The sequence below is a fragment of the Papilio xuthus genome, unplaced genomic scaffold (genome assembly GCF_000836235.2).
Source record: "Papilio xuthus unplaced genomic scaffold, Pxut_1.1 DF826159.1, whole genome shotgun sequence".
In the NCBI taxonomy this organism is placed as follows: Eukaryota; Metazoa; Arthropoda; class Insecta; order Lepidoptera; family Papilionidae; genus Papilio; species Papilio xuthus.
The window spans coordinates 634103-648304 of NW_013532490.1; the positions used below are offsets into that span (position 1 = coordinate 634103).

The window sequence follows — 14202 nt, forward strand, 5'->3', positions numbered from 1 at the left end:
CGATTCGGTCACAAATATTTGGATTAGGCCCACAGAAAGTAGCTGCTTTTTTATACTCTAAATATAGATTACTCGTATTTACTTACTGCGTAAAGTAATTAATGTTTTATTTACTTTTATAATATTTGTAAAAGTCAACTATCTATAGTTTCCTGATGCAACACATACACGTCGTCATGCGTCGCTGCTCTCCCCTGGATTCCAGCAGTGAAAGACCCCAACGTTAGTAATGGCGAGGATTCCGACGCATAAAACTATTTTAAATGGATTCCTGTTTCATTTGTTTATTATACCATACTCATAGACACTCACTAAGGGAGAACTTAAGTCATGATTTATATACGCAAATATGATTGTAATCAAATAATAAGTGTGATTAACCGTGGGTTTCTGAGTCGAAAATCCTCATGTAAAAATATATAGTCATATGATAATGACAGAGATGATGTTTTATACAGTGATTATGGTCTCGCAAACCAACAGTAAATGTAAAAAAAACTAACAAATTACCTCGTTTTTGTTTGTTTACTTTTTTGCAACTCCGCACAGCCGCGTTAGGCAAACCAATACGACTTAGGGACCTTGAAGAAGCGAGCATACCATTTTCTTAAAGGCCAGCAACGTATCCGCAGTTCCTCTGGTGTTGCAGATTTCCATAGGTGTCGTTGATCACCTCGGGGTTCCCGCCGCTCGTTTGCCCTTTTCTCTTATAAAAAAAAGAAAACAGTATTATTTTGTAATTATATAATTTAAAAACTAAACATACAAACAATCGTGTGCAACTTGTGAATATAATTTTGAAGCCAAATCGTGACGACAAAATTATACGAACTTATATGTTAGGCGTATTGCCAAACTACTTGAATACAAACCTAGATATTAAATTTCATTGTCCTACTGAACTTTCACAAACTAATTGGAATACTGCTTTACAATTAGTCTGGTAACTACACCGACTAGGTTAGGAACCGACGAGGGTCCTTCAAGGTGTCTAGCTGCCTACCGTCTAGGCATAGTTTTCAACACCGACTTAGAGTCCTTCAAGAAGCGAGCTTATCACTATCTCAAAGGCCGGCAACGCATCTGCGGTTCCTCTGGTATTGCTGTCCATGGGCGTCGTTGAACACCTCGGTGTTCCCGCTGTTCGTTCGTCCCCTTTTGTTATAAAAAAAACACTAACTTGAAAGCCATTTTCAAATAACTTGAGTATACTTATTTTTCGACTTTGTTTTTTTTAATTAAACATCATTACTTTGTGTAGAGTAAGATTTAGTATTTCTTTTCTCACAAAATAACGTTCAATCTGAAAAATAAGGAAGGAAATAAGAAATGTATATTTTACGTCTCCCCCTTATTACGTCTGAATACTTATAAAAGGTTATTTACACTGGTTGGAATTGAATTTAAATAAATTAGATGATTTTTTTTTTGGAATACAAAAAAATACGTATTTAATAAAACACTGTATTGCAACATTGACTTTTATTAAAATTTAAATAAAGTCTTAAATAGTCCTGTTTCTAATTTTCAATCTAGTTCTGATTTTTTTACAAAAAACGGTAAAGAATACCAAAAACAAAAATTACATGCATCTTTCTTAATTAATGTGTAAGGTTTTTTATAGTCATAAAGGAACTATGTGAAAATAAAAGATGTTACAGTGTGAAAGGTCCTTTTTAGCTAACAAGAGAACACGATGGCGACACCTGGCGAGTGGAGAGGCTGCCGTACTTCCGGCGCGCCATCTTGTCCGCCATTACACTTAATTACTAGACGTTAAGCGTGCGCTTTAGTGCTGCCCTCTAGGGGAAGCTGGGCGCTTGTTTATCGCATATATCAAAGCTTTTTTTTATAATTATATTCAAAAAATATCTTGCTAGATACAGATGGCTAGAAAATAAGAAATTATGAATTTAAATTGGCTAAGACTACAAAAAGCATCGGTGGCTCAGGGGTCAAGCACTTGACTTGCAATCTGCAGGTCCTGGGTTAGAATCCCGCCATGTACCAATGTGTTTTTCGATTTCCAATTTACATATGAACATTTATCCGACCTTCTTACGGTGAAGGAATACATCGTGATGCTTCACAAATCTGAGAAGAAATTCAAAGATAGGTGTGAAGTCAACCCGCACTTGACCAGCGTGGTTGACTATGGCCTAATCACCCGCAACTTAGGGTAGGCTCCGAGCCTCTCTGTGGGGACGTATAGTGAGCTGATGACGATGAAGACTCTTAATGAGTTATTTTTTGTCAAATTTATAAAATTATAAAGGTCAAAATGCTAACGACTAGATATTTTGACTAAGCTTATTCATATTTTCTTTAACAAAAAGATATATAACTTTATTAGTATCAGTTCAAAATATCTATTGTCCAACTATAAATATACATAGTAACTTTGATATCTTGTGTAGACCTTTAAGAAACACTTTCACGGCAGAGCCGGGCATACCCGGGTGGGGGGCGCACGAGGCGTGACGACTACATCGATCGGTCACGCCCCGCCGGCCCGGGTGAATCGATACAACCGGGTATAACCGGGTGTTTGTTTTGATTTCGGATATTGTATACTTTCTATAACCGGGTATAAAATTATTACAACAACTACTCTTCTATCTCTTTTATAATTGAAGATTATTAAACTGTGGGACATGGACAGATAAGCTTTTGTTATGTTCTCCACTAAGATAATTTTTTGTGATGGAAAATTTCATATATAATTTAAGTACTTAAAACTAAAATTATTATTAACAAATTGTTGACCGGAACTTCGTCTGCACGGAATTAAAAGAAACTTGTAATAAATATAGCCTATGTAACCTTATGATAGTTTAGCTTTCCAATAGGGAAAGAATTTATTAAATCGGTTCAGTATTTTTTTATAACATACTATAATGTAAAAATTGCCAGTTTAATAGTCGCTTTTTCATATACTATATGAAAATCTGTTATAATACAAAATAATAGGGCAAACTAACCAGATAATGTACGTTTTGTCAACTTGTCGTCGCACTGGCATCGATTCTGTCCGGTCTTGCTCGGCTGAGCGCCGGCACGCCCGGTCTCACCCGGTCTCACCCGGTTTGCCCGGACGGTCGATACGCCCGGTTCATGGCCGTGTACGGATCATTAATTATTCTCTATTTACTATTTTATTGATAATATTTGTTAAATTCAATTCATAAAATATTGATGTCTCTATTAACTTTTCAAAACGATATGTAATTTTATTTAAATCATTATAAGCACTGTTTCCGAGACTAAAATCTTTAAAAAACATATCATCTGCATCTTAACAAAACAGAGGTAATCAACATCAACCTGCCCTTATCCTTATTGGAGGTCGGAACAGTATGTACTACTCCTCCATACATCTCTATCAGCCGTCATGTCCTCTTTCACACAGTCATTCCATACTTTTTTTGGTCTTTCTCTACCTTTGTGGCCATCCACATTCAATTTCATTACTTTTTTGCTTTTATCATCATCATCCCTCCGCATAACATATCCAAACCACGTTAATCTTTTACTCCTCAATTTCTCGATCAATAGCGCTACTTTCAAACTTCCTTTACACACATTTCTAGCTTTATTTCTTGTCACACCACACATCCATCTTAGCGTACGCATTTCAGCTACATGCATTAATATGTTTTAAATTGTGGTTTCAGAAATCCACGTCAACAAAAGCTTTAACTTGGCTATACATTTGTCTCCAAAGCTTATTATTTTTTACAGTAGAATCCGTTTAATAAGATAGGTTCCGATGACCGAAATCCTTGGGAACATTTTATTCATTGAATTAATAAAAAACAAAACAAAATCGATTAAAAATATTGTCAGTTAAAACAATTGAATACCTATTATCCATCTCTTCGATATCTTTATTATTAGTTTTATCTGTAAAACAGACCAGCAACACTGGATCTTTATGCCTCTTTTACTATGCCAATATAAAACAGTAGCACTGTCCTAGTTCACTGTCTCCAGTTAGTGTTTGAGCGTCGGTGGCTCAGTGGCCAAGTACTTGGCTTGCAAATTGCAGGTCCTGGGTTCGAATCCCGCCATATACCAATGTGTTTTTCGATTTCCGATTTACATATGTACATTTATCCGACGTTCTTACGGTGAAGGAAAACATCGTGATGCAACCTGCACATATCTGAGAAGAAATTCAAAGATATGTGTTAAGTCAACCAACCTGCACTTGGCCAGCGTGGTTGACTATGGCCTAATCACCCTTAACTTAGGGTAGGCTCCGAGCCCCTCGGTGGGGACGTATAGTGAGCTGATGATGATGAGTTAGTGTTTTGAGTTACTGTCCTTATTGACATAAGAAATAAGCCTTTAATCTAGTAATTCTTCATAAAAAAATTGCTACAGATTTTTATCTCACTGGATATTTTAATAATATACTATTTGTTGTGTCCCCAGGTCACGGCGGTGTTAACCAACTGGGCGGTGTGTTCGTCAATGGTAGACCCCTACCAGATGTGGTGCGGCAGAGGATAGTAGAGTTGGCGCACAGCGGAGTTCGTCCGTGTGATATAAGTCGACAACTACGCGTCTCTCACGGCTGCGTCTCCAAGATACTTTCCAGGTATGTCAGGTGTAAGCCAACATGAAGAAAGACTGCGTCTTGAGCTTTCAAAACAATTATTACAGACTAGCGCTCTAAGCGAAAAGACTCGGTCCGCGCGAAATTAAAAAAAATATTATAGTAGCCTATGTGTTCTTCCAGACTATGTTCTATATGCATGCCAAATTTCATCAAGATCCGTTCAGCCGTTCTGGAGATACCTTCAAGCAAACATACATCTAAACATTCGTATTTATAATATTAGTAAGAAGTATGAAACAGAAATAGAATCTAAAAGCGGTATTCCCAAACTAACCTTACTTTCAGTCGCTTATCTAGGTGTACCGAAATTACGAAGCACTCAAACTGTAAGTTGTCTAAAAAAAATAAACTGGATTTATATTTAACTAGATGAGAGAACAGTTTAAACGTAGCAGTAAATGTAAGAACAATAGCAAATGACATAAGTATGATAGCGGATGTTCTTAAAGTGAGCGCACGCGCCGCGCCCGCGCCGCTGCGGTACGATGCACACATACACTGTGTGTGTTTGTATGTATGTAACATAGTCTCATACTGTACGTCTATTTATTACTAATATTATAGCTGACGCCCGCGACTCCGTCCTCGTGGATATATTAAAAAACTTAATGTATAGTTAAGTTAAATAAAAAGCAGCTGTTCAAGGCATAAATTCGAAAAAAAAAGAAAAAATAGTACCCTATGTCCGTCTCCTGGCTCTAAGCTACCTCCTCATTAATATTCAGCCATATCGGTAAAGCCGTTCTTCAGTTATAAATAGTGTAACTAACACGACTTTCTTTTATATATATGACTTTAAATTTATATATATAAATTTCGCATCTTCACATAGGCTATTGATAAAGTTTTTTTTTAAATTCCGCGCAGACGGAGTCGCGGGGAATAGCCAGTAATTAATAACTACGCTACTTAGGGGTATAGGTAGAGATTATGAATTTCCACCTAACATTATTTGATGCTACACTAAATTAAATTCGAATTCCGTACATAGCAACCACAATATTTTACTTTTCAAGTCTATTTTTTTTATATCATAAAGTGGTCAAACGAGCGAGCGGCTACCTGAAATCGCTGAAAAAGCGAAGTGACCGTTGCCCATAGACATACGCAATTGCATATGCGTTGCCTACCTTGAATCGACGGAGGAGAGCATGCACAGAAAGAAAACAATTTTCCCTTTCCATGCATCCTCTGATCCGGAATGTCCACTTCCACTTCCCATCCTTTCCTTATTAGAGAAAAAGGGTAGGAAATGAAAGAGGACTAAATTAGGCCTCCGGGACGCACACTTATCAGACGAAACGCGGAATTGCTTCCACTTGACGCCTGTCTTCTGTGTGGTCGTGGTATTTCACCGGGCGAGCCGGGACAATTCGTGCGAAGATGTTAAAGCGGGCTCTACCACTGTTGATTTAAAAATGGTACGAGTCTGATAACTCATCACAATGAAAAGTAGATTTTTCCAACAGATTACTACAGATTGGTCCATTCCTAGCTTAGAATAGAATAAACAGTGGTCAGTATCATTCTGAGAGATGAAATACAAATGTACAAAGTAATATAGCTGTGTTCTGCAGCTCGCGCCGGACGCCATTGTCTGTTTTAAATTGAAATTGTACGTCGTAGTGACGTGACACTATTCAGACTTTACTATGAAGTTTATGAATATTCCATTCCTTGCAAAAATTATTTATATTTCACTTTAAAATAATGCTAAATTCGTGTAATAATAGCAACGCTTACGAAATTGCGTATGTCTATGGGCAACGGTCACTTCGCTATTTCAGTGATTTCAGGTGGCCGCTCGTTTGCCACCTTATGATGTAAAAAACCATTCTCTGGTTAATTATAATTAATTTTGGTTAAAAATAATTGGTTTTCTCATTTGATATTTAGTATTTAAGATTAAACTTATTTCGTATTACAGATAACATAGGCTACTAATTATTTATTTATTTTTTCGCGCGGACAGAGTCGCGGTCGATAGCTAGGTAATATATTTGTTAGTTTTATTCAATCATCAATGAATATCTATTTCGTTGATGAGATTATCGAAGTACTGTTTTCACTCACTCATCCCTATTCCCATGGGAGCGCGGGGTACGGGAGCGTCAGGGGAAAGCGGGGTAAGGGGACGGACATCAGCTCTCAATAGAAACACCCTGTATCGCTTTTCAATTTATTTGTGCGCCCTTTACTAACGCTGTTAAGATGTGTTTGTATGTTGCTTGTTGACGTTTCCACTGCAAAAACTTGTATAAAATATTGTCATTAAATTAAAAATGTTAACGACAGGAATTTAAAGAGATATGAGACATCTACATATATGAAGATTTTAGTAATTCTACAATCAGATTTAGACTAGACTTTGTAATTAAATTTCTGTGTTTGAATTCTACGTCTTTAGTTATTGCTACATACAATTTTCCGGTAATAATTAATAAAAACAACCTAAATATAACACAAATGAAAGTAGTACGCTCGGTCCTGTATCCGTATATAATAATTAGTCCGTTTTTTTTTGCTGTCCGTACGTCTGTAGGCAGAAAGCGTGACTGCCCACACTTCCGTTCATAGCTAGCAACACTAAGGGTAACGAGTCATTTGATTTTAGACTCTATGGCCTTAAGAATAAAGTCTATATTTGTAATTTGTTAAAACCAATGAGATCTATGTTACCAGCACTTGATATAGAAATTTTAGTGTTTTTGGTTTGATTACATTTTAATTAATTAACACAGTTGTGTTATATTGTTTTTATTTGTAACTACCTGTCGCCCGCGACTCTGTCTGCATGGAATTACAAGAATAAGCCTCAGCGTGGTTAGACAAGGTGCTTCGAGGCGATACCATAGCGAATTTCAAAGGTGTATAGATCTGACGATATCTTTCGATAATTCACGTGATTGTTGCGCGTCAATTTCGTACATTTTGGAAATTCGTTATGGAATTACGTCGAATCGAATGTACATTGTCTAACAAATCTGTTCTTCCATATTATGTTCTACATGTACGCTAAATTTCAGCAAAATCCTTGGTGCCTTTCTGAAGATATCTTTTAACTAACATATGTACACACATCCAAACATTCGCATTTATAATATAAGTATGATTCACTTTTAGCCGCGTCTTTGATTTTGTTGAATAAAGAAAACAATTCTAATAATAATAGTCTTTACTCATTAAAAATGTAGCTTTCCAAAGCAAAATAATTTTAGAAATCGGTCCAGTAGTTTTTGAGTTCATTCGTTACATAAAAGAAAAACAAATCTTTCCTCTTTGTAATATTAGTATAAGATATAAATGTAGATAAACTATTTTAAATTTCACTTCCTATTTTTAAAAATATATTTTATATTTACGATGGATCCAAAAATACGAAGTAGAAGAATTAATTTTATTTTTAATTATATTAAAATCATTTAATTTCATTTAAAATATAATTCCATTTATATTTTTATAAAACATAATCACTAAATTAATTTCAAAGAATTTTCCCTTTAAAATACTTCGTTCAAACAATAAACGATAAATGGATTCAAGTTACATTCAAGTTGAAGCTTAACACTAAGCTAGCTGTGTTAAGTTACACGCCCTTGTGCGTGTTATCTTGATTGCCAATATGTTCAATATACGACAAATTGAGAGAGTCGTCTATTGATGACAAATTGGTGACAAACTATCGTATGTATAGTACTGATCTTTATTCAATTTTAATATTATGTTATATATAAAATTCTCGTGTCACAATTTTCGTTCCCATAGTCCTCCGAAACGGCTTGACCGATTCTCATGAAATTTTGTGAGCACATTGAGTAGGTCTGTGAATCGGCCAACATCTATTCTTAATCCCGCACGGACGGAGTCGCGGGCGACAGCTAGTATATATAAAGTAAGATGTGACTATAGATAGAATTTTTAATAGGATATCTGTCTTTGTGGATAGTTAAACTAAATTATGAAAGCGAACTAACGCTACCCCAATCAATTTCGCAAATGTTTTGAAGTGCTGTAATTGTCTCATTTTTCCTTCATCGTAAGAATGTCGGATAAATGTTCATATGTAAATCGGAAATCGAAAAACACATTGGTACATGGCGGGATTCGAACCCAGGACCTGCAGATTGCAAGTCAAGTTCTTGGCCAATGAGCCACCGACGCTCTTATAAAAGAGCCATTGGTATATTAAAATAATTCGCATTAGACAACCCTAAAACACCAACCCTCCCCCGACCCCTGCGACGTAACATTACTATAATGTCAGCGTTCCCCGCGGACTGAACATAGCGCCCTTGTTCATAGCCCGCGTAACGTCGCATACTAAAGTTGTTTGGAACAAAGTCAATGTGAATATTTTATTTAGAAATTTTAAAATTTATCTTTCCAAGTAGTGACGGTATAGTTAAAGATTCTGGATCAATTTTGATTTTGCTTATTTATTTATTGAAAGAAATTATAATATAGTGTAATTTTTGCAATGGCATGGGTTTTTAGTCGGATCACAATGTCTTTGGGTCAACTTTTCTCTTTACTGGTGAACTTTGTGTTATTTATTTATTGATCTAGACATTAATTAGGTAAATATATAATCAATCCATCTCAGAATATCATCAATCAAATTCGAAAAAAATATTATTTTTATTAAACACTTGTCTACAAGAGTGTCCCACTCGTTCAGTCGTTCGGGGTGCGATCACACTTATAATTGACTTATCTCGATATAGCGTTTGTGAATAAGTGTACAACACGCAACCCCGCACCCCGCAACCCCACACCCCGCAGACCCCACAACCCCACGCGCCAAATTACTTAAGTGCGGTCCAGTATCATTGTTTCTATCTGCGTAATCTACCACTCTGAAACAAGCTTAAAGCTTCGGAGCTTTGAGCTTTGCATCGGTTTCGGATTTTGATTATATTACCTACCTTTGATGTTTGCTTCTTGTTCATGAATACAATTACAAACAGAGTTGTTCGATGGTAAATAAAGTATAGATTTTTCTTACTGTGGGTTTTTAAGACCAACATCTCCGTTAAACATATTATCTTTGTTTTGTCAAAAATAATGATAGGGATGATATCTTTGTACAGTGATTTTGGTATCAGAAACCCACGGTCTTTACTTTCCAGACGCGAGTGTCCCGTTTTTAATTAGTGTCTATATTATTAGATGTCGTATATTCTTTGTATTCTTCAGAAGATCATCAGTTTTTACTTAAAGAAGATTCTAGATGTATTACCTTATAAAGTCTTAGACGTTGACTATGTTACATTATTTGTTTTTTTTTTATATCATAAGGTGACAAACGAGCGAGCGGCCACTTGAAATCGCTGAAATAGCGAAGTGACCGATGCCCATAGACATACGCAATTGCATAAGCGTTGCCTACCTTTCATCGACGGAGGAGAGGATGCACAGAAAGAAAAAATATTTTCCCTTTCCATGCATCCTCTCATCCGGAAAGTCCACTTCCACTTCCCATCTTTTCCTTAAAAGAAAAAGGGTGGGAAGGGAAAGAGGACTATATTAGGCCTCCGGGACGCAGAATTGCTTCCACTTCACGCCTGTCTTCTGTGTGGTCGTGGTGTTTCACCGGGCGAGCCGGGCCAATTGCCAATGGCCAATGGCCAAGATGTTAAAGCGGGCTCTATCACTGTTTTTTCATAACTGTAACATTTGAATAAACATATTAACATACACTTAGAAAAAACATATATCCATATGTTATAAAACAAGTGTTACGCAGATGTTTTAAGCTACAATCTTTACCAATTTGCATAATAAAAAAACATCTAAATATCTCCAGTAAAAGACGGCATTACAACAGAAATGTCAACAATGTTTTTCATATTATCTGTTTACAAGTGGTAATGTAGACAATGTATTATCAAAGAGACAGCAATCCCGGCCCCGAGTCCCGTCTGTCCCGCGGGACTCACGTTGTCCCTAACACGCTCTGTCACTGACACTGGGGTACAGACATTGTCCAAAAATATTTTGAATTTACGATACCGTTACACAAATTCAAATTTGGAATAAACAATTCGAATTTGGAACGAAATATTCAAATTTAGAACGAAGAATACAGATTTGAAATCTCCGATATTTTCCTTATTTCTTTCTTCTTTTTAACGCTTGCATATCATCATCAGCTCACTATACGTTCCCACTGAGGGGCTCGGAGCCTGCCCTAAATTAAGGGTGATTAGGCCATAGTCAACCACGCTGACCCAATGCGGGTTGGTTGACTTCACACATATCTTTGAATTTCTTCTCAGATATGTGCAGGTTGCATCACGACGTTTTCCTTCACCGTAAGAACGTCGGATAAATGTACATATATAAATGGGAAATCGAAAAACACATTGGTACATGGCGGGATTCGAACCCAGGACCTGCAGATTGCAAGTCAAGTGCTTGACCCCTGACTCCCAACGTCTATTTGTATCAATAGTTGATTATTATAAGTACTCTAGGACACGTGATAGGTGAAAAAATTAACTATTGTGATATGATGTTAGAAGTAACATACTCGTATTTTCTTTGAAGAGCCAATAATTCCCTTGCATTAGAAAGTTCTTGAAAATATTTATATAGTTTGAACCTTCGAATTTCGAACAAATTTTTAATAGAATAGCGCTCTTAACTCTAACCAGCCAGTTACTAACAGTGAAATCGAATCATAAATTATAAAAAAAGAACATCGTCAGCGACAATAAATCACAAAGCAAACGGGGTTGCACTTTACACGAAAGGGTAGGGGTGTCCGGTACTAATCAAATTGTCATAATACAGTCCCATTATTTTATTGGGCTGCCTGAATTTAATTTCGTCGATCGTAATGCCATCTCTCTGGGGACGCGGGCGTGAGTGTGTAGGGTTGTATGGCTGGTTTGGGAATCGATGATCGTCTCTATACCATATGGTCGTGATTTCCCGCTTGCGAAGTTTTGATTATTTTCACTTCACTTAATAAGGAAAAGAATGATAGTTATTTTAGAATCCTCTGTTGCGTCGTTTAGTGCCTTTCGTTGATCTTCAAATCCTGGTTGATTTCGTCTCCATCTTACTTAATTATATGATGATTATATCTTTAAGTATATACCTTTAGTTTTATGATCTTATCAAGTTTGCAATCTGATCTTCTGTAATGTCTGATTCCATCATAACAGACGCCTTTCGACTACGACTTTCTTTACGTCCAAGATACTTGAAGAACCTTTTGACTTAACTTCCATTTAATGTTAGAGGTAAAAGTTTTGTGGTCGTGTCGAGAACTGTCTGTAAGATTAGGATCATCATCAGCTCCATGTATTCATCTATGTATTATTTTCCAGGTACTACGAGACGGGCAGTTTCAAGGCCGGCGTGATAGGTGGGTCTAAACCGAAAGTAGCGACGCCGCCCGTGGTGGACGCGATCGCGGCATACAAGCGAGAGAACCCGACGATGTTCGCGTGGGAGATAAGAGACCGGCTGCTGAGTGAAGGGATCTGCAGTCAAGATAATGTGCCTTCAGTGTCTAGTATAAACAGGTATGTTCTTTTGGATACTGTAGAATCACAGTAGGACTCCTCTGCCGTGACATTTGTATTCACATAATGCCAACACTTTAATTTTCTTTGACAAAACATTATATGTTAATAATGTTTACGGCAATGGAATTCTTCGGCATCTTTGGGTTTTAACTAAACACACAAATACAATTTTTATATATTTTTTTCAAGAAAATTCGAAGGATTGCAATATGATTTTAGAATTAATGTTTCGCTGGTGAAAATTGACGATTATGTTTGTGTCTATTGGCATTTGTTAAATGAGAAACTCGGTGTTAGATAGAACTTTATTAAAAACGCATTCTATTTAAAGAAAACACAGTTATTTCTGAATGCTGTCGAAAAATAGGTACTACGATTTGAGTTTATTATAATAATTATAGGTATTTAAAAACAATGACGATATGAACATTCGATATATAAATTCGTATGTTCTTGTTTTCGAAATGTTTCTTCTATGAACCTAAATTGTTGAGGTCCTTTAAGGGAAAAGTTTGGGCAAACTTTTCAGATCACATCATTGTAAATTATGTTCTATTGTGTTACTTTAGAGTGCAGTTTGGTTTGCACAATTACGTAGTCTAAGAAAGAGTTGGTTGTGGCCACGAAAAGAGCGAAAATACAATATTTTGACATTTATTGGTTCAAATACGAATTTTAAAAAGGCTATTTTATAATTAGTGTCGTATGTGTATATTTATTACGAATTAAAAAAGGCTTTTGATTACTTACAACAACTATTAACAGAATAATAATGTCTAAATCGTTTTTAATTACGAATAGAATACTTCTAGAAGTAGATAAAAAGTAGAAATAGGAAACAATGTAGTTGAAAGTAATATCAATTGTCCGTTGTCTTCGTGGCCTTAATGGCAAGGGGTTGCGTGTCTGCGGAGAGAGGATCCCGGAAACGGAAAGTGGGGGAACAAAGATGGCGGCGCCGGAAGTCGGGACACGTGCTCGCCGCGCGCCGGACATCCCGAGCCTCGCGTCCATTGAATTATTACTATTCGTGAAAATATAATAATAATATACAATTGTAACGTTTCAACATATCACCGGGTTTTCTAGAATTATATCTTTTGTGGATCAAACGAACATCGTTTTGCTTTTAACTTAATGATTGATTTGTGATGAAAATATTATTTTATATGATATTTTATTGCGTTCGGATATTTTTTTAAACCAACTTATCGACCGACTAACTGCGGTTTACTGAGACCGAAATCTCCGGTTATTAATATCTTAACTTTGTCATAGATAATGACAGGAATGACGGTATATTTAGTATAGAAATATTAGTCTCAGAAACCCATGGTAACTATAAAAACTGCTTCTAAAATCAAGTCATTAGATCTCTTTAATGTCTTCTTACATATTCAGGCTTATTCATCCATTCACTTGAAAATCCTATTAGTAAAGATTTCTCATACTTAGTATACACTAAGAGGTTCCCTTAGGGGTTCTTTAACTATTACAAATATAACAATAAGGTCACAAAAGACACATGGTTAATGTAACATGTTATTCTTTTACAATTAGCGACTTAATTCAAGATTTTCAAAATTTATGGTGAAAATATTTATCGCAATTGGCAACATTCACGGCTGTAATAACGCGTAGTGTTACCAGATAAGATAAAACTCCCCACTTGTTGGCAGTGCTGTTATTAATTTGCCGACGCGTGTCATTCTTATCTTTCCTATCTGTCCGCTACCGTTTATTAATTTAGGTTGAATATATCCTTTGATAATTTGTTGACAGATTACTTGTGTAGATTTTGATTGCACGCTGATATCGCATGGTAATGAAAAGTGTAAGCTTAGGTTAGGACATGCGAAGTATAACGAACTTTCTGCTTTAAATATTTCTAAATTTTTTCATAATTTTACACATTATTGAATGGCGTGCTTTCGTTACAAAGTCAAGTGTCAGAATGATTAATGACGAGACGTAAATATTGACATTTTAATAAGGCTAGTGTTGCCAGTACACCGGCAGTGTCGGATTTTCTTCCTAACA

At 36.1% G+C, this 14202-nt stretch overlaps 1 protein-coding gene across 3 annotated transcripts in view; it reads left to right on the forward strand.

Annotated features, from left to right (window-relative positions):
• Window positions 1-14202, forward strand: part of sv (paired box protein shaven) — a 74790-nt gene that overhangs the window by 45497 nt on the left and 15091 nt on the right. For all 3 annotated transcript variants that reach the window (XM_013319408.1, XM_013319409.1, XM_013319410.1), the window contains exons 4-5: window positions 4438-4603; window positions 11962-12159. In XM_013319408.1, coding sequence (XP_013174862.1) covers window positions 4438-4603; window positions 11962-12159 — 364 coding nt within the window. The remainder of the gene's footprint in view (window positions 1-4437; window positions 4604-11961; window positions 12160-14202) is intronic.